The 25,788-nt window shown below is 42.8% G+C and overlaps 1 protein-coding gene across 14 annotated transcripts in view; it reads right to left on the reverse strand.

Annotated features, from left to right (window-relative positions):
• Positions 1-25,788, reverse strand: part of FGF18 (fibroblast growth factor 18) — a 109,627-nt gene that overhangs the window by 29,417 nt on the left and 54,422 nt on the right. For all 14 annotated transcript variants that reach the window (XM_045028094.1, XM_045028099.1, XM_045028106.1 and 11 more), the window contains one exon: positions 2,816-2,922. In XM_045028094.1, the coding sequence (XP_044884029.1) occupies positions 2,816-2,922 (107 nt within the window). The remainder of the gene's footprint in view (positions 1-2,815; positions 2,923-25,788) is intronic.

A 25,788-nucleotide genomic window follows, 5' to 3' on the forward strand; every position in this document is an offset into this window, starting at 1 on the left:
AAATGGTCACTTTCGTCAGACGTTCCAGCTGCGAATAACAACAACCTGCTCCGATTTGTAATACCCTTTGTAGGTGATTATGGGAAACAAAAAAGAACTAAATTCAAAGCAGGTTTTCAACTGGGGAGAATCCAAAAATGCTGACTGAGGAGGAGAACAAAGCCAGATGGCATCTGTTGGTATTGTTACAGATTATGCAGTGTAAGGCAAGAGGAAACGAGCAGAGAAAAAGAACCAGTTTTGCCTCAAATTTCCAATGTTGCCAGATGGACATGCTGGGGCAACTGCAAAATGATCATCGTGTGCTTCGTATTTCCTCTCAGAACATACTTCGAGATTTGCATTAGCCCAGGTATGAATTTTTATCTAACGTTTTCCTCGGGGCTTACTAGCTGTTTAGAGCATTCAGTCTAAAAAACACTCCCTCAAACTCTTGCCACAAAAAGAGCTGAAACTATGATACTAATTAAAACCACACTCTTTGGTATCAAGAAGACATGCTGTTATTTTCGTTTGTGCTCTTGAGAAGCTGTTAATATGGGCAACGCGTCTGGAACATTTTCCTTCCAAACAGAATGTTCAGTGCCCCCTCCTGCTCAAGGCGGCATGTTTTATGAACTTGTCAGCAATCTGGATCTTTACCGGAGTGGGGCAGGAAGGCTCAGATATGATATTTACAAGAAAAGATTTATTTTAAAATGAGCTGTTTGCCAGCTTAACATCATGAAAAGCATATTGAGAGAAACTGAAACATCACATTATATGAAGAGAACAAGCTAAATAATTGTCCTGAATCACACCCAATGAGCCAAATTGTGGGACTGGTTCTGAAAAAGACTTAGGCCTAAATTTTCAAAAGTGGTATCTGGGTATCCGGTTTAAGACATCTAAGGCTCATTGGTTGCTGCCTGCACCATGTGTGGTCATTTGCACCAGTGTAAATGCCACTGAAGCAGAATGGCAGCATTTTACAGTCACTTTACATGTATCTACCTTAGATTCTTACACGGCCCTCACGGCTGTGGTATCTCAACACCTCACAGCCGTTAACGTATTTATCCCCACAACACTCCCCGTGAGCAGGACTGTGTTGTTATCCTCACCATGCAGATGGGGAACTGAGGCACAGAGAGGCTAAGGGCCAGATTTTTTAAGGTATTTAGGCACCTAAAGATACAGATAGGTGCCAAGTAGGACTTTCAAAAGCACGTAGGTACCTAACTCCCATTGTCCCTTAGGAGCTTTTGAAGATCCCACTAAGCACCTATCTTTAGGCGATTAAATACCTTAAAAATTATGGCCCCATGTTACTTCTCCAAAGTCACACAAGACATCTGTGCCAGAACAGAGAATCAAATGTGGTTCTGCTAAATCCCAGGCCAGGGCCTTAACCAATGAATGATCCTTCCTCTCAAGGTGAAGGGCAATGGTGAATCCAGCATCTAGGTCTAATTTTCCAAGATGCTGAGCATTTGCAAATCTCATTGATTTAAAATGGAATCCCAGTGCCCAACACTTCAGAGAATCAGGTTGTCAGCATCTTAAGTTGGGCACCCAGAATTAATGGGTGCTTTTGAAAATTATGTCTACACTACCCCCCGGATTGATGCTCTGGGTATCGATGCATCAGGGTTGATTTAGTAGGTCTACTGTCATATCGATCACAGATCACTCTCCAGTCGACCCCAGTACTCTACCCCGAACAAGAAGAGCAAGGTAAGTCCATAGGAGAATGTCTCTCATCAACCCAGCATAGTGAGGACCCCGCATAAATCAACCTAAGCTACGTTGACTCTGGCTACGTTATTCTCGTAGCTGGAGTTGCATAGTTTAGGTCAACTTACTGAGGTAGTGTAGACATCAGTCTTTAAAGTAGCCTTTACTTGCATGAGTAAAGGTACAGAAAAGCACCCTATGAAAAGACTCCCCCCACACACACACAGTGTCACTCCTGGGACCACCATAGTACATAACATCTCACCAGAGTGGCTAGGACACCTGGTTTCTATTTGGGAATATGGCTTTCAGTGCCTTTGTTGACTCAAAGCAAAAAACTCAGCTTCCCTTTTTCACTGCCACAGGGATAGCCAGTGTTTTAATTCATGTGGTACAGAGGGTGAGTGCTTTTTATGTGCGTTTGGTGGAATTTAACTTTGACAGCCTCCTGCCCAATTATTTAACGTTGGATTCACCAGCAATACAAAGAACCCATGTAAGTTACAAAAACAAGTTAATGAATTAAAAAAAATATGACTTCAGCAAAGAAGTTAAGCTACACAGGCAAATATGTGTAATTTGTTACATGCTTCTATTGTGCTGGGATCCAAAGTAATAAAATATTCCTGTAATGCTAGAACCGTGGGGCCCAGCCCTAATAAGATGTTCAGATTCCAGTATTAGTTTTGCTACAGTATATTCTGACTCTTGTTATTAAAACAGGCACTACACTGCTAACCTCTCTAACATGTTCCTAACATTTTTTTTTTTACCACCAAGGTAAAAGAGATTTATATCATGTAATGCGAGTGCTCAATTGTTTTTGAGATGCATACATCTTTTGTCAATCTATGCAACTGTAAAATGGAAACCTGTGCATACCCAAGGCATCAGTAATAAAATCCCGGTGGTTGGCTGCTTTATTTTATTGTGGGGGAAGGGTTGGTAAAGGGATGGACTGCTTTAAAAATTCCACATTCCTCAAGTCCTGCTTTTCATTTGGGGTTGACAGGCAAAGTTCGGAACACATCATTACAGCTTCGCAGTCACTGCTAAAGGTAATGCTCATGTTACAAATGAATTAATAGGAAACACTTACCTTCCCCACTAGCTTGCCTTTCCTGTTCATGCAAAGGTAAAAGTCTGTCTCTTTCCCTTTGATCCGGACTTGACTGCCAAATGTGTCTGTTTCCACTAGAAGCTGGGCTTGTAAAAGGAAGAAGAAAAAAGGCATTTACCAGCGCAGTCAGACCAAGTCATGGCATGAATGAGGTAAGTCAAGAAGTTCTCCTATGTCCACCTGGATCACTAAATGAAGACACAGTCCATATGGGGAAAAAAAACCACACACAACCGACTAACCCACACACCTTACCACAGGCTGAATTCTGCTCTTGGTTACACAGGTATAAATCTAAAATAATGCTACTGACTTCATCTGATTACCCCAGATTTACATCAGTGTAATTGAGAATTTACACACACACACTTTTACTGCCCAGATTAACAAAGTTATATTATTATTCTTGTGTGGGGAGGGGAGTCCCCCCGTAAAACATCATGTGAATTACGTTCTCAGGAATGATGCCATTAACAGCAAAGTGAAAACTAAATTCATTACCACAGGCCAACGTGTGGTGTGCCAGCCCTAACCGAGACAGACAAAAGGGCACTTGGTTATCATGGCCCCTTCAGGCTGTGGCAATTTCACTGAAACCAACAACAGGGAGCAAATTAGTACCCATTGCTTTGGTGCCTTTTTGATGAGGACGCTGGCTCTTTAAAAGTCCTGTATGCATCCCCTGGCATACTCAGGAGCCCACCAGCTACCACAGTGAAAATCCTGTGGGGCAGAGTCTAGAACCCTGCCCGTGATAGGGTGGGCATTTAATGCCTTACACAATCTAACCTGGTCACCATGTTGGAGTGCAGAGTTTCCCTGTCCCTGCCTCCATGGTGAAGGATATTTTTTGTCTCTGTGCAGTCCTAAGTTAATGCCACTTGCCATGTCACAAGTTTTTTGTCAGAGATGGGCCAAAATTGGCATCCAGGCCTGCAACCCATCGCTACAAACACCCCCACAATGGGGAAGCATTTGGATCCAGAATTTCATTTTGTTTCATTACAGAGTTAGGGGCCAGCTGCAACATTCAAATCAAGACCAAGGTTAAAGCCGAATCATCCTCCCATAAAGTTTGGGGTGTTCAAATCCGGCCTTTTGGCCCAGGCCCATCTCTAGAGCTCAGAATAGAAAGCGGACATGTTAGAAATATAACCTGAGAAAGTCTACATGTCAGTGCATGGAAACCCAGGCCCTGTACTGGAAATTCATACAAACTAAATCTTACCCTAAAAATACAGCTATGGCCAAACATTGAAGAATGTTTGATCTGTGCTACAGAAAGTCACATTCTTTTTGACCTTCATATTTCAGAACTGTAAAACCCTCTACGATCAAATATGTTCACTGTAAGGATTTACCAAGGGGATAGAAATACGAGTTTGTTTCATTTAAGCACATTAATATTTTTCCCACTTGTAAAGTCAGAATTTGGCTTTTTCAGCAATGTAAATATCACAAAACTTTAACCCTCAATGGAGATTTCCTTCTGCAGCTCAGACAGAGATGTGATTTTTGGTATTTTTATTCTTACGATTACCAAATGTTCAACAGATGCTTACATTTATTTAGATTCTTCATTTGTTAAAAGGGTATCCCGTGAAATTAAACCTATATCAAGGCAGAGAGAAATTATTGTTTAAGTGTCTAACAGCAGATGGATGCAACATGTATGTGTATTATATATATTTCAGTGTCTAAGAAATGTACCAACCTACTTGATCACTGGGGCTGGTGGGTCAACTACTGCTGATTATTTGGACCCTCCATCAGCTGAGGGGATGGGCACCAAGACCCACCCCATTTGGTCAGGGAGGGGCCAAGGAAACCAGAAATTGACATTGTGGGAGACAAATGTCATCCCACATTTGCATCCGACGAAGTGGGTATTCACCCACGAAAGCTCATGCTCCAAAACGTCTGTTAGTCTATAAGGTGCCACAGGATTCTTTGCTGCTTTTTTGGGAGACAAAAAAAAAACAAATAAGGACGGGGTGCAGGTCACAGGGTCAAAACAAGGGATCCAGAAGAGGACACCAGGCAGGGAACCCCCGATAATGCCCACTGCTCCAAGAAGGTGTCTAAGGAGTTAGTTTGGACACCCCTCAGAGGAACTCTGCCCAGATGAGTGAACAATTAAGGGACCAGAAAATAGTGTACGTGGAAGCTCTGGAGACTGAAGTCCTCCATTTATCTACAGACCAGGGAGGGCATAGGCAACAACAATACAAGTTACCTCCACATTGACAGCATGCCTCAACCTTCTTCTGGAAGCACTGCCTCTGTGAGCTAGAGAGTAATTCATTCTCCCTGTCCATTCAGTTCTCAGAGCCTCTGTTAAAACTACTAAGTGTGATGCTGACCATCAGGTAACAACTCTTGGTCACTTTGGTTTGAGAATTCAAAAGGGCAACCTAACAATGAAAAGACTTCATCTCCCATTACCAGTTCCTTCAGTCACCTATTACCCCTCTGATGGCTTTAATTTTGGAGATAAGCAACCTGCACCTTTTTAATCCAAAGGACTGTTTCACTAGGGCAGAACATAGACGTGAAAGCAGCGTAGGTTAGAAAGCAGAGGACACACCATGTCACCTTCAAACTACAGCATGTATGAGTAATATCCAGGCTGATTTTAATTTGAAAAATATCACCTTCAAAAGAGGCCGGTTCCCTGCTGTGAAAATTAAAACCATCTGGACAGAGTAATTTCCAATAATTAATCTAGCTCTCCTTTGACACGGCTACTAATTAAAATATGATACCCCCTCTTTTTTGCCAAATAAAGAATTTAAATAAAGTTTAAAGATCTAGTAAAATAATGTAATAATTTTAGAAATAAATTGAACTTACCTTTCCTCCTACTCTCCCTGGGCTGCAGAAGGTTATGTCTGTGCCCTCACATCATCATGCACTAGTACCCAAAACAGAAACTGAGAGCAGCAGCCTTGATGGGAAAATATCAAGAGTGACATTTATACCAATAAAAACAGGCCCCCAACAAAACCCACAAAGGGGTTCTCAAATTCTAGAAGCAGTTATTTCAGCCAAGATTTTCAAAAGTGGGTGCCTATAGTTCAGCTCCTGAGTGTATATTTAGGACCCTAAATAAGAGCCCTGGTTTTCAAAATTGCTGAGCACTCAGATGCTCTCCTTGAACTCATTGGGAGCTGACAGGTGTTCAGCACTTTCAAAAGTCAGGTCAGGCTTATTTAGGTGTCTATATATGGACTTAGAAGCCTTACTTTAGGCACTCACTTTTGAACATATTGGCCTTGTACTCCTCGGTTGTTAAAACGTTATTAGCTGAAATTAAACTTTTATCCAGGTGAGATACAAATTATTGTTTAGGAAGCTAACTGCAGGTGGATTTACAGTTGTGATTCTTTTTTATGCTTGAGTTTTTTAATTATTTCTATTATTTTTAGGGACCATGACACATGCTGGATTGACAACCCACCAAAGCTCTGTCCTGCTTCCAGGGAAATCAGTGGGAGTTTTGCCACCATGTGGACCAAGCACAGATAATTGCATAAACTTCTATACACTGCCTTGCCCGTGTGTCTCAATGATTCTCTACAGGCACCAGGCCAAATCTTGTTCTCAGTTACAATGATGTAACCTCATGGAAGTCAGTGGGGCTACTCCGGATTTCCCATGGTATAACCAAGGGCAGAATTTGGCCCTCCAAATTCTAGAAGTTGAGAGGCCAATTCAGTCTCGATGGTCTATTCCAGCCTTGATCTCTCTGCTGACACTACCAGTCACAATGATGGTTTCTGTGATATGGACACATATCCACCAGAACCAGGACTGATGTTACCAGCTCATTGCACATAGGCCAGACAAACAAGCATGAGACAGTAACAATTTTCAATCACCACAAACATTCAATGAAATGCTTGAATGCAAGTTTTCTTGAGATACCTCTTGGATAAAATCTCTACGTCTCCACAAACAGGTGGAGGTAATTTGTAGGGGAATTTTTCCTAGATTTTCTGTGGGAATTAGTAAGAGAGGATTGTAGATTTCTCCCCTGCTGTACTTTTCTGCTAGACGGCCCTGCATGACATATTGCTTTGAACCCAATTAATCTCTAGGTGCGCTGTAGGGAGATTGCAATCTTCATATTACTAAGCACTGCACTCCAGTCTGTACATCAGGTATTATTGTTTAAATTCTTTGACAGTTAGATATTCTGACATATTTTTAAAAAAAAATTCTTTAGAGGGTAAAATCTTCTGCTACATGCTTTTCCCTTATTGGCCCATTTAACCTAAACCTTCCTGAGAACTCCCACTGGAAGAAAGTGGAATTCCTCACATGTCTAGGTGAAAAGGATTATAATTATATATATGTATGTATGTTGAAAAGCTATCTTCCAGCTAAGAAAACATTAAGTCAGGGAGATATTTGAAGGTGGTAAAAATATGCCAACTTATCTTTCAAATATTTCCCTTGAGTGGGAGGATGGGAACCAGAAAGGAACGGAAAAGGCCAAGGCTTGGCTTGCCTATATCATAAAACCTTAGGTTCTGTCCAGTTTCGCTGAGGGAAGGCAAAGGAGATACAGATAAGTTTAGCAATATAGGGGGAAAGGTTGGTTGGAGCAGAGGTGAGGGGACTGGCTTCTTGCAAATATGTTTCTCATCAAGATCTGACTTTAAGCACCCACAAAGGATCTCCACCTGCTCACTGAAGTCAACAATTTTGCTATTGACTTCAATGGGAATAAGATTACCCCAAACCTTTGGGAAGGGACCATTATGACCATCTATTCTGACCTCCTGTACATCACAGGCCAGAGAACATCCCCCCAAAAATTCCTAGAGCAGATCTTTTAGAAAAACATCCAAACATCCACTTGGATTTAAAAAGTGCCAGTGATGGAGAATCCACCATGACCCTAGGTAAATTGTTCCCATGACTAACTACTCTCACAGTTAAAAATATATGTTTTATTTTCAGTCTAAATTTGTCTAGTTTCAACTTCCAGCCACTGGATCATGTTATACTTTTCTCTGTTAGATTGAAGGGGACCATCATTAAATATTTGCTCCCCATGTAGGTACTTACAGACGGTGATCAAGTCACCCCTTAACCTTGTCTTTGTTAAGCTAAATAGATTGCGCTCCTTGAGTCTATTGCTGCAAGGCATTTTCCAATCCTTTAATCATTCTTGCAGCTCTTTTCTGAACCTTCTTCAATTTATCAACATCCTACTTGAACTGTGGACACCAGAATTGAACAAAAGATTCCAGCTGTGGTTGCATCAGTACCAAATACAGAGGTAAAATAACCTCTCTACTCCTACTTGAGATTCTCCTGTTTCTGAAACCCAGGATTGCATTAGCTCTTTTGGCCTCAAATCTTCTATTAGGCCCTCCCAGTAAAATGATCAGCACCTGGAGTTCAGATGGCAAATGTGGCTCCCTGACTTATGGACTCTTGAGTGCAACTTGAGCTTCAAAGTGGCTCTGAGTACCACCTGCTGCAATGTCCTTCAGAGGGCTGGCAGATTTGGCCAGAATGCAGGGATGCTGCAGCCATGCCCACTTTCCCTGGTCACAACCCCTGAATCAGGAGCCATGAGGAAGAGGAGCATGGAGCCAGCTATGCAACCCAGAGATTCACACGCACATCTTCAGCAGGCAGGTTAAACCGGCTTTACCAACAGAGTCCCTCATAGGGACCACAATCTGACACCTGATCTCACATTTTTCTGGTTAGCATCTTGAATTGTTACTAATTCAGTGAAACAATTTTTAGAGGAGAACACACAAAACCCTTTTCAGTTAATGAATGTAAATGATTTACGGATAAATTCAGGTTGAGGTTGTCTGACTTTGACCACAACTTCTGCAAGGGAGAGCAGCTTTCCAGTTCAGTTCATCTAAAGCAGAGAGTGAAGGTGGAGTGTGCTTTCCACAAACCTCATCTACCATGTCTAGCTCTCCCTTGTGACAGCTGTAGAAAATAAGATTTACTTTCTTGTAAGACCATATCTTCTGATGAAAAACCCAGGATTGGTAAGGAAGGATTCATATGTACATCCATGCTTAGAATAGTTGAAATCTGTTCAAACACAGTTTGCCCCAAGAAAAGTTGAATCCTATTACATGACCACAACATATGATAGAATGACCCTGTCTCCACTTCACATTTATGACATAATGTAGAGGGAAGCATGCCAACATTATGTAAAGTCTGTGGGGTGCAATAAAACCTGCAGGCCCTGAACAAGTGAGAGAATCTATGCTGCGCACATATTGAAATCGTATTTGTATATTTGCATATTTCTCAAAATTTATCATCCCGGATGGTAAAGCCTACATGACCTGATTCTCATCTCACTTACTCCAGTACAAATCAGGAGTAACTCTGGTGAAGTCAGTGGAGTGACCCTGGTGTAAAACTGCTACAAGTGAGAGAAGTACCAGGTGCATAGCCCTTGCCTACACCCATTATATTTAGTAATCTTAAATTATAAGATTAACACAGAGTGTATGTTAAATTCGAAAACCAGGGACTGACCCACTGGTTCATTCCTGCTGATTTGTGCCACTTCAGTGGTAAAAAGCAATCACAATGCGCATCAGACTCCCAAGATTTGGGCTGATGTTATTTTTTATCATGACTTTACCCAATAATATACTGTCCAGTTCTGTATCTGGGTGAATTTAAAGGGAGTGACCCTAAAATTCTGAATCAGATGTAGAATTCCTAAAAAAAAGGGTCTCTGTTTCAATGAGATTTTCTTGTAGATGCCCTAAGGAACCAATAATCCCAATGGATAAGAGGTTCAACTTTTTCATACTTATATTTGTGTGGGAGTTTATCAAGTCAGAACCCAATCCCGCACACACTTTCACACACAAGTAATGCATCTCATTGGCTTCAGTGGAGATCAGAGGCAGCAACTCTCCCAGATGAACTAAACAGGTACCTTCCCTCTGAACAAGCCAATAAGAACTGTGCTAAGCTCATCTCAGGGAAAACCACTGACCATATTTTACAAGGACTTGTCTTCAAAGGGTCTCATCCAAGGGCAAGATGTTCTCTGGAGGAGTGTGTCAAGGCATGCTATTGTCTCTACCATGGGACTTTCCATTCTATTTTATTCAGGTTCTTATACCACCCTCTTCACCATAGTACTGGAGCACTTTCCAGTAGTGTAGTAAGTGCTATAATGAATATCTGTCACACCAGTATGTTCTTCAACTCCAAACATGTTCTCTCCTACTTGGGCTCAAACATAAAGGGACACAAGCACAAGAATGCAAATGTCAGCACTAAGGACATCAGAACATACTCAAGGGATGAACTTGACTTGTATCTCTACTGGATGTCAATGGTCTTAGATCAGGGATGCATCTGGCTCAGTGTTCTCCGAGAGAGCTGTCATCTCAGCCCAGCATGAGGATATGGAGAAGAGCTACACAATTATGGAACAACGATGTACACTTTTTCAGACCCACCCCCTCGGTCTTCCAAAAGATGGCATAGATCTTCAAACGGATGATCTATCCCCCCACGCATCCATTGAGCTATCACTATTCACCAGTGCTTCTGAAGAACTTAAACAGGATAGGCTAAAACTTGAAGCCCTTAATCAGGCCCTACTTAAGCAAAATTCTCATTAATTTAACCAAAGCAAGGATAGAATAATAACTAAGTAAGGCCCTTCGGATTTGGTCCAGTTTTAAAAGTGATTTTTTGAGGATAATGCTCAAGCTATAAGCCACATGCTACAGGCCTGATTGTCCACTGACTTGAGCCCCCAGACCTATTTACTCATGTGCAAAGTGAATGCAAAACATTGCCATTATGAGTGGATACCCTTTTGCACCCATTTTGCACAGGTGTACATGCATCATAATGGGGCCAGTAAGTAAAGAATCAGCCCTGCAACTCATGGAGGTGTTTTGTACCTAATTCACCATCAGCTAAAGTAAAAATATATCAGACAGGTGTCAAAATTCTAAACACACTTATTTCAGCAAGATCCAGTAGAAAGGCAGTGAGGCGATAGGCCACAAGCTGTAAAAATCTGTTGGTGTGGCAAGTAGGGACAAGCAATCTCTGGATTGAGCTTTAGCACCTCCAACTGTCCTATGACTAAGAAGCAGGCCTGGAAAGTGAAAAGTAAGATTTAGAAACTGAAATTCCTCCATCTCAACAGGGTGTCGTGCTTCTCCACACACTACTCAAGTGGACAGTATTTCTACAGAGGCAGGAAAACTGCCTGAAAAGCAGCCAGCTTCAGAGTCTGGAAGTAGTGATGGATGAGCCTCAAAAGGTTCAGAAATTCTATTATGCTTGAATAAGCACCTAAAACTAACGTCCTTGCTCACGCACATGCCCCTTGACTCAGTGAAGACCAGTAAATAAGGACCTTAAAATTTGGGCCCAAATGCTTGGTAGAACCTTATGCAAGCTATTTGAACCTCTTGGGTTAGAAATCTCATTAGCACTTCTTGCTCCCCATGGGAGTAGAAAAATACCATGAGAGCAACGTTCTTCTTGGTATTTTGGCTCTTTTGTTTCCAGTCCCAGCCAAGACCAAGAAATGCTGATGTACACAATAAACAAACCAAGAACAACAATTATGTAAACTTTACGAATCTTCTTCCTCAACGTGATTTTAGTTCTGCCCAATGATTCATGTCAGATCAGATTTTCTCTGAACTACGTTGCCTGTCTATCTTTGGAAGTTTGGTGGTTGGCTGCTCATCTCCAGCCATGAAGTAGGTGTGATGTTAGCACCACTATATCCTCTTACCAAGGAGTCGCAAACACATAAATCTTTCAGCGTGCCAACACCACGATGGCTTTACATACTCCAAAAAGTCAGTCTGTCCAGTTCCCACTGTTAATATAAATATATGGAGATATACCTATCTCATAGAACTGGAAGGGACCTTGAAAGGTCATCGAGTCCAGTCCCCTGCCTTCACTAGCAGGACCAAGTACTGATTTTGACCCAGATCCCTAAATGGCCCCCTCAAGGATTGAACGCACAACCCTGGGTTTAGCAGGCCAATGCTCAAACCACTGAAAAATCTGTTGCATATTGAAAGTATTGGTTGGATTCATGCTACAAGCTGTGCCTGATATAAAAAGATGTTATTTTCTCTGTATGGTGAGCAGGTTTTATTACTCTGTACCCTCCAATAAAAGTTGAAATTATGATGATTAATTTTACGGATGGGAATATGTGTGTGTTTGTACATTTTCTTAAAAGGGCTCATTGTAACTTTTTTTCCCCCAGCAAGTGAGAAGTATGCTGAAAAGAAAGTTGCAGTATGCTACTGTATCTTCAACAGGATTCTTGTGGCTCTGGAACTCAGGGAAGAAAAGGCAGTAACATAATCTAATGCAGCCTGGGTTGAATGTGGGGAGGATTTTTTCACTTTTTAAAATTAAAAACAGCCTTTGTTATGACAAATGGATGTGAAAGTAAACTAAAATATATTCGGCCTTGATCTTTAACCTTCACACTGCTGCCGTGTAAAGGATAATGTATTATAAGTGAAAGTGGTGAAGTGCTACATATGCTACAGTAATCTTCAGACAAAAAATTATAACATACCCTCTGTTCATTTTGGGGATAAGGGCCGAAAAGGAAGAGCAAGGAGTTTTCCCTCTGCAGAGCCAGGGTCCATAGGGTCCATTTTCTCTAGGGACTTGCATAGTTTGGAACATTATGGGTATTTCCAGCTGAATCAAATTCTTATTTTAGTGGAAGCTGCTCTACTCTATTGACCTGGTAAAAATAAATTTTCTCTCAGTACACTAAAAACAGCAACAACAACAAAAACAGGCACCCAAACAACCTTAGCTCTGCCCTCTGGCACTATGCAATAACCATGCAATTACAATTAATGCATTTTAGCATCTGTGGTCCCACATTAGAGGACACTAATTTTTAAAGACATTATTTTGTTCATATTTTTGTCCTTGTGGGATCACTACAAGACAGTTATGATTGTTTGAGTGTCTTTTGATGAATTTTAACTGTATGGAAATTTTGAAGAATATGTTACTTCATTACTGAGATCATCTGGGACTGTAACGGGGCCGGACTCACCCCGGCGGCGCCTCCTGCTGGTCGTCCTCGGGAATTAGCTCAGTCCAGCGTTCGGAGTGCCCTCTGCAGGCCGGTGATCCGCCTCTCTGCTACTGGCCCCCGTGTCCCTCCCAGGACCCCAGTGCCCCTTTAACTGGGTCTCCCCCTCCCAGGGGAATCCCCCACCCTACTATCCCCACTTTGCCTCAGTGTTGGCTACTGCCAGTCATTCTCTAGCCCCACGCCCTGGGGCAGACTGCAGTATCAGCCTGTTCATCACTGGCAAGGAGGGTTTGGACCTGCTGCCTTGGCCTACCCCTGGGCTGCCCTCTGCAACCCCTAGTACCTGTTTGCCCTCTGCTAGGCCACAGCCTGGGGCTTTCCAAGCTGGAGCTCCCAGCTCCTCAGCCTTTCCCCAGCCCTGCTTCACTCAGGTACCCGGTCTAGCTCCCTGCAGCCAGGCCCATCTCCTTCTGAATACAGAGAGAGACTGTTTTTCTTCTGGCTCCCCAGGCCTTCTTATAAGGCCCTGTTGCTCAGTTTGGGGCATGGCCCCAGCTGCAGCCACTTCCCCAATCAGCCCAGCCTAAAGCCGCTTCCCAGGAATGTTTTAAAGCCCCAAAAGGGCAGGAGCGGGTAGCCACTCCGCTACACGGACAAAAAAGGTCTAATACAGGATGCTAAATTATTGAAAGGACCCCTTTTAAATCTAATTTTAACTCAATCTTATGGATTCTCAGCACATTAATTCAGTACTCAGATAATAAATGCTAAAATTTAGCAGAGGATATACCATATTTTTTATACATAACAGAGCGTGAATCCCTGCCATTAAGTGAAAAAGTTAACCCATCTTTAACTATTGAGGCACGACCAATGTCTCTATAAAATCTAAAGGAATTCAGTGATCTCCAGGGTTCTTTCTTTGGGTTTAGATGCTGGACATTGATAGCACAATACCTGTGTATGTTGTTTGCTGTGTATCCTATCTATCCCAGAGACGGGCCAAAGCCACCAAAACCAGAGAAGATCTGCCTTCACCTCTGAACTTCCGTGACATTCTGGGTGGCGGGGTGGGGATTGGATCAGGGTTTTGATTTGGGCTCAACTCTATTTGACACCGTAGGTGAAGGATTTTTCAAGAAAGACCCAAATTCTGCCCTGATTTACACACCATGTGACCCAGCTGAAGCCAATTCAATTGCAGGGGCAGCAAGTTAGAGCAAAATGTGGCCCTTTCATTTGACTAAATATTGATGTTTTATTATTATTTATGCTTATTGATCTTTTGCTAGGCAAAAGTTTGGTGCTAAGGTGACCTTTTGGAGGTTGCAAGTGAACGTAAATGAGTCCTCGTAGAGGGAATTATCCTCGAAGCAAGGGAAGACACACTAACGGGAGACAGGGTGTGAGAAGCTGGCAATGCCGAGGCCCAGGCTATGCCCGTCCTTCCATGGATAAACAGTTCTTTCAGACTCCAGGGCTCTCAACCCAGAACCTTTCACCAGCAGATAATTCACTTTAAAAAGCAACCTCAGAAATAGATGCCTTCTCCAGCATGCATTGCTGTACTGGCCCGGAGCAGGTCTCTTCTCCTTTATCGTGCCACCTCATTATCCTCGGTTATTTTATCCCCTTTTGTGATCTTTAAGCAGAGAGGAGTGGAGATGCCCTCAGCAGCTGAAATGAGGCTGAGGCTACCAGTGTAAAAATATCTCTGTAACAGATGTGTGAGTGCACTGTGGGGTGAAATGCATTATAGACAGAGTCGTGATCACATTTTCACCTGCTCATATTGTGCACATCTGGGGCCCACTGGCAAACAGTGTGGCTGCAGCGTGGGAGGTTCCCTGCTCCAGAACTCCCCTCATGCCTTTCAGCTCACCTCTGTGCATCTCTTCCCCACCCCAAGGAGGTTTTATAAATAGGCGAGTTGTATTTTAAAAATGCAGCCCTGACAGCCAAATCTCTGACCTAGTTTGCAATTCCAAGGAGCAGGGCTGTTCACTGGACTTCTCCACAAGAGCAGGGGGAAGGAATCCTCCTTCCAGGCCATGCAACAGCAGTGGAGACACTTCACAACTGCTATTGCTGCTGGTGACTTCTGCAGGGTCAAATGATTGGTGAGTTTCACAGCTACAGATCTTCCCTAACGCACCCCCCTGCTGGAGTCTATGGTGAGTAGGTGGACCACCTGCACTCAACTGTCCTCACATCCCACTCTGCCTTTAACACAATGTAACTGCACAGGTTCAACTGGGTCATGATCTTCTGAACCTGCAGAGGATGGAGCAACAGTGAGTCCTTATAGAATAAGTCTGTATATTTTTAATGCATTCCTCTAGGAACCCTACATGGTTTACAGAATATCTACATCAAAATCACTTTAGCCAATGCTGAAATGAAATTGTTTCTGGGGATGGAACATGGCAGGCAATCTATGCCAACAGCACTATACAAGAGCTTTTGTGGGGGAAGTGAAGAATAACTTCACCACCTCAAAGTTCAGGGGAAGCAGATGAACCAGTTAATTAGAAAGAAGAAGCAACCACAATCTTCACTATGGGCTCCTGAAGATGAGACTGGGATGCTGAAAGAAGAGTGAACTGGCCATCAGTTCATCCTAAATCAGTAGAAGACTCACCAAAGAGAGGGAGCAGCAGACCACCAGGCCTCTCCCTTCTCCAAGAAAGATTCTTAGTGAGCGATAAGCGAAGGTTGTTTGGGGGTGGGGGTGGCATGGGGACAGAAGGGAGAGTTATAATTGGAGACTCGAGGTTTCAGAGAATAGAGTGTTTATCACAATCCCTCAGACCTGGTGTTCTGCTTCAGGCCCCCTCCTGTTTGAAGAGTTAAAATTCATCCCCAAATGTGCAGGAGACAGAAAGACAGGATGCCAGTGAATGAGAACAGTGGGTGGCCAAACCCCTGCTGCTAGTGTGCTCTGTATACAACAGGCACAGCCAAGTGTGTCTGGCAATTTTTCCTTCTCGGCAACAGACAATTATTTCACTCTAGGTGTATGAATTGTGCATTCCCAGGGCCATTCTCAAGGCGAGTCAACCAGCCATGTCCGCTAACAAAAACCACTCTCCGTGACACGTCGCTCTCCTTGCTCTCATCTCCTCACCAGGTTTTTCAATGTTGTCCTTCCTGCTGTGGCATTTGCAGCTCTCAAAGCAGCAGGTCAAACATCCTCAAATCCTGTCTTCCGCAATTCCCTCAAGTTTCCACAGCTTCTTTGCCATTTTCCTACTGGACTTCCAAGTGCAAGCAGTATTTATTGGGTAGCAAAATGACCCTTTGGCACTGGTGGTCTAGAGTGCTTGACGTTAAGTGCTGCTAATGCATTTTGCATTAGTGCTTCGGGGCAGGAAATCTCAACTTCCAGTGCAAAGGGGTTAATTATAATTTATATAGCAAGATCCTAGGCTGAGGATTTTTTCAGCTAATTAAAAAGTACAATTACCTCTGAGAATCAAAGGGACTTTGGTACCCAGCTTATAGAAATGGCTTATGAGCATTTAATACACAAGAACATCTAGGCTTTTCACTTGCTGAGTCTCCAATTTAGAAATTAAAGAAAAGAACATCTTATTCCCAGGTTTTTCCATTCTCATGTACTGGGGATGTCTTGTGCAAGCTATTGCAATATAGTAACATTCTGTATTAGTGCTTTAGAGGACCTCATAATAATACTTTGTACAGACACATCCCCTGTCATTCAAGGATCTTAGTGTGTTTTCTGTGTGTTAATTAATGAAATCTCATAACATCCCTTGAGTAAAGAACAAGTCAACTGACTTGGCCAAGGTCGGACTGCAAATTTTTCCCTTATTCCTCCCACTAGATGGATACTTTTTACTGTATTATCAGTAAACAAAGGACAATGGACAATGAATACAGTTACCAAGCACCGTATAATGTGTGGATTCAGAAGAGCAACTTGGGGAAGTGAATTTTCAGCAAATGTAGGTTTATTTGCCTGTGTTTCCCATGTTCTGTCTGACAGGACAATATAACCATATGGGACCCATTTCCAAGAGGCCTTGGTAACTGTGCCTGGAGATTTTACATGGGCACACTGGGTAGTTAGATATACTATCACCCAGTTTTCAGATACAAAGGCCCATCTGCACACACAAAGAGGTTCATTTCCAAACCTCCGCCATTGCACAAGCAAGTTTTGGGTATGTGACTCTTGAAGCCACCCCCAACTGACTCCTCAGCGCATGGAATTTCTCAGGGCATATGCTGTTCGGTCCAGCAAAGCAGCACAGCTTTGGGCAGGCTCACACTTTTTTTTTTTTAAGAGCTATTCAATCACCTCTCATAATTTCTCTCTGTTGGCTGCTTTCCTGTATGTTTGTGCAAGGGCTACAGCCAACCCTGCTCTCTCTTCCCCATAACTATTGGAGGTGTTTGCAAAGGAATCAGGTTGATGTCACTGAATATTCTGAAGTATGAAAAAAAGTTTAGTTTGAGGCTAAAAACAAAGATTCTGTGGGACTCTTAAAGCCCTCCTCTGGGGAGTCACTATAGTTACATACATAACACAGGCTGTAATCTCAGCTCAACTTGGCTCACACTATCTGAATACGTATTCCATCATTCATTATTTTTCAGGGAGGTGGAGGGCTATTTCGCTCTGGGAAATTAAGCACTGCAGTTGGAAACCGATATATAATTGTCAGCAGACCACATAGGCTGCAGGCAGTCACAATGCAGGCTGTCTTACACTTTCATATCAGCAACTTTCACCCAGACCTAAAAGGTAGTTCAAATGTGCATTCTAGCTGAGCGCTGACAATGCAGACTACTCATTTTTCTAAATGAGACGGGATAGGGTTTTGGAGCTGATTTGAACTGCTGTCCACTTGGACTGGAACTGAGGCATGGGCCGCAATTAGAAACTTCATGTGCTAGTACCAACAGGGGTCCTCAGGATGGGGAAGCTTGACTATCACAAACCCTCTACCAACACCCTGACTCAATCTGCACTGGTTTACTTGGTTATTCTTTGATCTGTGTCCCATGCTGAAATCAGCAAACTTACGCATGTCACTGTTGCCATAGAGTTGGGGAAAGTAGCAAAAACATAACATGTATAAGGCATTATTGTTGGGGAGATAACATAGGGAAGGACTCAGTGCAGTTAGATCTGTAGATTAATATACCTCATCTCAAAGAGAGTCTGAGGAGAGTTTGAAATTGACATTTGAGAGCTTGTGACTTTGAAAAAAATGCCCCTGCTCTTTAAGTCTAAATGTTTTGTTGACCAAAACCTTCACTTAATGGTCTGTTGCAATATTGTAGTCCAAGATGTATTTCCATTCTTCCAAACCACTCCCTCTCAATAGGCTGTTGTCAAGGAACAAGCATGTTGATTTAATGAAACCTCTCATGGCAAAGATCTACCAAGAAGCCATATGATTCTTTAACAAATACAATGCTAGCTGTATTTTCACACTGTACCACAGGAGGTAAAAATAGGATACTTGGTTTAATTTCAGGACACTAAGTGCAAATTAGGAAGGCTTTCCCATTTAAAGGCAGAGAATCTCAGGGGGAGTTTAATAAGACCAGGGAGGTGCTCCTTAGAGAGTTTGTTATTGTATACAGGAAGGGGTTAATCAAAGGAGAGAGAGGAAAATATACAAGATCTACCATATGGCCAATGCTAGTGAGGCTCCACTGAAGGGAAAAATAAAGATTGCAGCAGGGTTGCATCCTCCTGATCAGTAAATCTGCAGGATCTTTCCTAACACCAGGTGTTATAATGAGCACTGGTGCAGAAGAGAAATTAATAGCTTGAAAAGGAGCCTGGCATGGCCCTGGAAAAAGCAAGATGGGAATTACAAAATGTCACTCATGTTCATGGCTCAACCCGCTAACCTGCAGTGGGGCTCAGTGGATGGGACCGCTAAATGTTATTCTAGTCCCAACATGTGTCGTATTTAACTAACAATTTGGCCGAGAGAGAGAGGAAGGAGAGGTAGATCCAGAGTATTCCAGTGTTACTTTTCCTCACAACTTGACATTTATTGAGAAAGAACCCAAAGCTCCAAAGCACAGATACAATACAAACGCTGACACTGAAATTCACAGCCCTGCTTCTTTTCCAACAGGGAAAATATCATACTGACCGCAGTCTGTTTGGAGGTCAAACAAAATCAATAGCCTTTCTCTAGTCTGTCTCTAAGGTAAGCCTCTTTCAAAGACATCCGGAGAAAATGGATCAGCTTTTGTTGTTGTTGTTGAGTAAGGCTTTTCTTAGTTGCCAAACATTCATATGAATATAGGAGATTCCTTCCTCCCCCAGCGTGCTGATAAGATTGTAGCGCTGTCATAATATCCCATCCTTTTTATTACACAGTGGATGGGGTTTGCAATTCTTGGGGAGGGAGCCAGGTTGGAAACTGCTTAGCACTTGGTAAGAGGGAGGGGGGAAATAAATCAATGAATCTGATTGATCAGGGGTTATATTTAAAGCCGGTCATCAATTAGTTTAACGCAGGTTGCAGCTAAAGAGCACAGCAATTTAGCCCCAGGAGCCGAAATTTGCTGTCTCCCCTCAGTCTCTTCCTGCTGAGAGACTGAGAGACAGATATCGGTTTTAGCTGGGTCAAACTGCAAGAAGATGGTTTGTAGCTGAAAGTCACATTTGCAAAGTTAGCTCTGAGAGAGCAGGATCAATAGGAGACACCGTGGAAATTCTAAGGCAACCCAGAGAGTTTGGGGAGGAATCTTAAGAGTTTCAATCAGGCCAAGAAATGTCTATCACCCAAAGGGCCATGTAGAAGAGTTAAGTCCTTGAGAAATGAATGAAGATTATAAAGCATCAGTCACTGTGCCTGTGGGTAAAATGTGCCTCTCTAATCCACATTGCTGACCTTTTATCCCTACTGGTCTATACTACAGACTATATGCTCATTTTCCATGAAGAGCTTCCACCGACTTGAATGCACACCCCACGCTCAGGCAAAAGGCAAAATGTTCAGCAGAGATGTGCAGGACAAAGTGGAGAATTTTCCCTTTTTTCCTCTATTTTTACAAAATACACAATCGGTAGGAAGTTACAAACCGGTGCAAAAAAAGAACAGATCAACATAATAGTGCTACTAGTGGCTCCAATTAAGTCAGCTAAAGTTTCACCATTGACTTCAGTGGGAGCAGGAACAGTATTGCTGACAATTTATGACAACAGAATCCTAGGCTTATAGTAGTCAGAGGTGGAAAACAGACACTGGATCACGGTGGTTAGAAGGGGAATGGGAGTCCTCAGCCTTATTTCCAGCTCTGCCAATGAAACACCAACACCACAGGGGAATGGATGGGGGGATAGCAGCACTCGGGATCAAACCTGGGACCTCTCAATCTTAACACATGAACCTCTGCTGCCTGAGCTAAAAGATTCCCCTCTTTTAGCCCAGGCTGTAGCAGGCTCATCAAACTCTAGTTGGCCTCGTCACCACTAGAGGGAGCAAAGCATCACTCCGTGGTGGTATGGCCACAACTATATGACTGTGTCTTGTCTACACAAGAAAGTTGCTGCTCCTTTGTATTGGTTAAAGAGTGCTATATTGATTTACCTTAAGTCTATTCCTTCCCAACATTCTCATGCAGACAAAGCTTTAGGCAAGTCACTTCTCCCATTGGGTCTCAGTCTATAGCCATCAGTAAAATGGGATACCGATACCTACCTACATAGCTTGCAGTATGGGTGCATGCAGGTATTCTTATAGATCAGCATACACTGACATGCTACACTAACTGTTTTACAGACAAGGAAGGTGACTAAGTCCCTTCCTTCTACAGCTTGCAGTCTAAATTAGGTTTGCAATTGTTTTCTTCAAGTATCGGTTTATGATTTTCACGTTCTATGCCTCCGGGGGCTACATGTGGACCAAGAGAACATGAGAGCTGACCTTCTCATAGTATTGCAATTCCTCGGTGGTGGAAATATCTAAGACCAGAAACTCATTATTTCGACCTCTGAGGAAAAATATAGTCCAGAAAGAACAAACGCATATAAATAAGATTTTCATATTTATTCGGAGGCCTCTGTAGCCTGAATACACAGCCCTACCTACCTCACAAGATGTTGCGAGACCTCACAGATTTCTCATTCAGGGCTAGTCTACACTACAAGTGGTACAGTTGTAGCAAATCTGGTGAAGACACTCTATGCTGATAGGAGAGAGCTCTCTCCTATCGGCACAGCAAAACCACCTCTGTGCGAGGCAGTAGCTAGGTCAGCGGGAGAAGCTCTCCCACCGACATAGTGCTGTCCACACCGGCACTTAGGTCAGTGTAACTATGTCGTTCAGGGAGGTGGCTTATTCACACCCGTGAGCGACATTGGTTATACCGATATAAGTGGTAATGTGTACAGCCCTCACTGCAAAGGGCTTTAAGATGAAAGAAGAGATTCAAGGTTAGGTGGAGAAGCAACAAGGTGGACAGTGCTGGGCGGCGAGTGGCACTTGCTTAGGAAAACCTCTCCAGAGAAGCTCCTACAGACCTTCTGCCAGAGCTTAAAACTGTTTCCTCCAAGTAGAGCCCACAGGGAGGAGCTGATGAAGTCTTGCTTTGGGGGAAAGGCACCTCTAGTAATAAAAAAAAAAAGACAAAACAAAATCCCAGACAATATCAACAAAACAGTTCATAAATTGGCATCAGCTCCTTAGAGGTTGAAGTCAACAGAGCTACTCATGCGAGCAAAGGCAGCAGACTTGGACCCTATGCTGGAACAAGGTCTATTTAAGTACAAGCTAAAGATTTCCATTCCAGAGACCAAGGACAGAGGTCTACAGTAGGAGCGCTTGGCCAGTACTCTATACTAGTATACAAGTATACCATACCGGCGAAGTACTCCCAGTGAGGACACAGCTTATACCAGCAAAACTGCATTTTTTGCTGGCATAGATTATCCCGTCACCCACAAGCAACATACACCATCCTGGCAAAAACTCAGTTTGCCAGTCCAACTGCATCTACCTGGGGAACTTTTGCCAACACAGCTATGTCGGTCAGGGATCACACCTTGTACCACCGTGACTTGGCCAGATTTCCCAATAAAATGCCATAAAAGCCACTGAGCAAGATTTGGAGGCCAGAAAATGAACATTTTCCCACTACAGAGGCTTATAAACAGGCTGTATTAGTTTATTTGTTGACAGGTAATGGCAAAGCTTTTAGTGCTTCAGGGTGACAAGTATAACATACAAGGCAGGCAACTAAAGAAATAAGCGCAATTACCTCCCAGTGCCGTGCCTCTCTCCCGGTTGGATTGATTTTCCTAGGGGCTACAAGGCTTTCAGACTTCATTGTCGGTATCCCCAAATTAATAGGTGTAAAATCAATATGTTTTTGGCTAGCTGCCTGCTAACGGGTCACCGGTGAAAATGTAACCTGTAAAAATCAATTAAAAATGTAGATGGAGAAGCAAATAAAATAAAGGCAACTCCTGATCAGATGTCACTGGGTGACTAAAAGCCAGCACTAAATCACAGCGACCCCACTACAGTGAGTTATACCACAGGCTAAAATGTAATAGTGTTGCTTTGCTTCCCACTGGCTAAAATGGTCTGAAATGCAAGGTCTTATTGAAGGTGTAAGATACAAGAAGTATCACTGCTATCAGGCACTCGGGGCCTGACTCTTCTCTCACCCACATGGGTGTAAATCAGGAGCTGCACCACTGAAGTCAGTGAAGTTTTATTGGTGGAGGTCAGAGGAGAACCAGATCTCAGTTGTGATAAAAAGTGCATCCAAAGGCCTTTAACTCACACATGCTCCTCTTTGGAGCTGCCACGCTGCTGTTACTGTTAGAACTATGGTTTCATAGGCAAAGAAAGCTTGGGCGAGAGTCTCACCTGGTGTAAACTGGTACAGATCCACTGGAGTCAATGGAACCAGGCCGATCACACTAGCTGAGGATCTGACCCACTGCCTATAGGTGGGTACATCGTTTTAAACTAAGAATTAAAAATGCCTCTGAATTGCTTCATAATTCACCACAACTATTTTGAAACCCTTTTCTTTAAGTAAGTGGAAGTCTGGGTTGCAGTGTAGGTTGTGGTACATGGAATCTTTTGGAACATTTCCCAAACTCTGTGTATAGACAGTACAAGAACAGTATATCAGCGTCTGCTGTTTTGTGGCTCATGGCAATATACCCCCTCACACCCGTATTTCAGGAGTGAGAACCACAGCACAGTACAGGTCTCACAAGACCACTGGTGCACAAGCAGACACACTGCCAAGAAGGAAGGCTTTTTTATATCTTGATATCATTCCTAACCCTTATCTGTGCCTGCTTCCAGTTCCACACTTAGCCATTCCCCCTGCTTTGCCATGCTCAGGGTTCCTCACCTACTCTCCAATCTTCAATGGGATCACAGGCAGGTCTGGCTGATTCTCACCTGCTCCTTCAGCTCCCCCACCCTAACTCTTCTCCAGCTGCTGCCAATTTTCTCTCTCATCCTTTCCTGAAAGCCATTAAAGACAAAAACAAAACACAACCATGCCATCTTGAAGCCTGGATCCCAAATTTATTCACCTCCCATTTGCTATATTCATTGCCCATACATCTAAGCCAATCTCCTGTCTAGATCAACCCACAATACTGATCCACAACCTTGGGGGCCCAACATCCCTTCCACCTCCTTTGCCCAGTCCCAGTTCTAAGATCAAGAACAGACACCACTGGACACGTGACAAAGAACTAAAGAGGCTGTAGGATGATGCACCACCTGGTCCCATCCCCTTCCAGCCAAAACAACTCCCGGCCAGTTGTGATGTACTGAGAATTGCTTCCTGAAAGAAGATTCTGAGGCTGACACAGCTGAGCTCATTACAATTACAGGGAGGTAGGGCTGCATTACAATACGTATGTGTCTATAGCATAGACCCTCTTTTTATTAGAGAGGTAGGAGTACCCCTATTTTCTGGCAGCTGGGAATGCAGAGGAGCAGAAAGTTTTGTTGACACTAATTCCAGTCTCCTAGTTGCAAAGGATACCAGCAGAAGGTTAGTGCAATACACAGCCATTCTGCAAACTAAGTTGCATCGTCCCCTAATGCATTATGTGGGGATTCTGCTTAGTTACATACTGTAGTACAGAGTATCTATTAGTCATGTATTAGGCACCTAACTCCCATTGATTTCAATGGAGTTAGACACCTAAATGCCTTTGAGGATCTGGGCCCTAGTGTACACAGAGTAGAGACCCATCTGCAACCAGAGCTGGGAGCATTCAGTTAGAGACAAGTTCAGAGGCTCCCAGCTTGTGTGTCAGGATCAAAGCACACACTGTCTAGTGCAAGAGTTCTGAAAACACATTATGGCTGGAGCGTATTTTCCCCCTACAGCTGACGTAGATCATTAGATGGATGTTCCCACAGAGTAAGCCGCAGACCATACTGTCATCTCCTTCCATCCCTCAGACCCTCTTCATGTGCTGCAAGAAATGAATGTTCGTTCTCTAGGCCCTCTTAGTCCCTTTGTTTCTGATTTGTCTTCTATGTCTTGGGAACTCTTTGGAGACTGCAGATACCCTACACGTGTCCTCCTTGGCAGGCAGTCTGGAAAATGCCAGCATTGGACGGACATGAAGTTAGCAGTTGCGGAATGACTATAGGACAATATTTAGGTCAAACCACAGACAGTCATGGAGAGGGGGCGCGGAGGGGATATTTTCAACTTCCGTTTTGGATTCTTCCAAATTTCTAAGAAACACACATCGGTTATTCCTCCCCTTAAGAGACACAGTGAATGGCTTCATGCTTTTTACCTTTCCGCCTAGGTAAATCTGTTTTGCAGTTCCAACTGGGGAAAGTATTCTTTTTAACTTCCTGTCCCAAACTGCTGTGCATTGTTAAAATATTTGCTGAGGTGGCTGTAGAGATTCCCTCATTAAATGCTGTGAGATTCTATGGAATGAAAGGCACTATGAGTATAAGACATTATTACTATCATGGCCTAAAAATAAAACTGATCTCTCAGCATCAGAAACAGCAAATACCTAGTTCTACCTAAACTATGGCACGTCCCCCGTTACCAGAGTACTTGACTACCTCATAATTTTTTATATTTATCTTCACAATGAGGATAACTGCACAGATGGGGAATTGAGACACAGCAAGAGTAAGTGACTTGCCCAAGATCACACATTAAGTCTGTTTCAAAGCTGGGAATTAAACTTAGGACTCTTGGATCCCACATACCATCCTAGCCACTGCTCATCCTTCCGCTCTTAAAACTTGAACATTTGTTTCCATGAAAAATGTTGGAATTTCAAAGTTGTTTTCATTTCAAAAGGATTTGAAACACTTTTTCATTTTTTTTAAAAAGTTGAGCAAAATTGTAGGGGAAATTTTTTATTGAAACCGTTATCCAAATAATCAATGACATTTTTCATTTACCGAAGACCAGGTTTCCAGTAAAAGGAACATTTCAATAACTTCTTAGGTAATATTTTTGATAAAAAATCTCCCCACTCTGTCTTTTTTTCTAAAAAAAGGCACTAAAAGTTTCATAAAAATAAAAAATGTTGACATCAATCATTTATTTAGAAAAAAAACATTTTTGGAAAAAAGGCCATTTTGGGGCTAAAACCTTCTCATTCCACAAATGTTGGCCAGCTTTATTTTCAAGGCACGTTTAGCCATGTCCCAGCAATTACAAGAACCTACTTCAATTGTGCACTGTCTCAAATGATTTAGAATAAAGAAAAATCACGCAGATACCACAGTTCTGGGCTTGATATAAATACCTAGGGAGATTTCAGAGTAGCAGTCGTGTTAGTCTGTATCCACAAAAAGAACAGGAGTACTTGTGGCACCTTAAAGACTAACAAATTTATTGTAGCATGAGCTTT

This window comes from Mauremys mutica, chromosome 8 (genome assembly GCF_020497125.1).
Source record: "Mauremys mutica isolate MM-2020 ecotype Southern chromosome 8, ASM2049712v1, whole genome shotgun sequence".
Classification (NCBI taxonomy): domain Eukaryota; kingdom Metazoa; phylum Chordata; order Testudines; family Geoemydidae; genus Mauremys; species Mauremys mutica.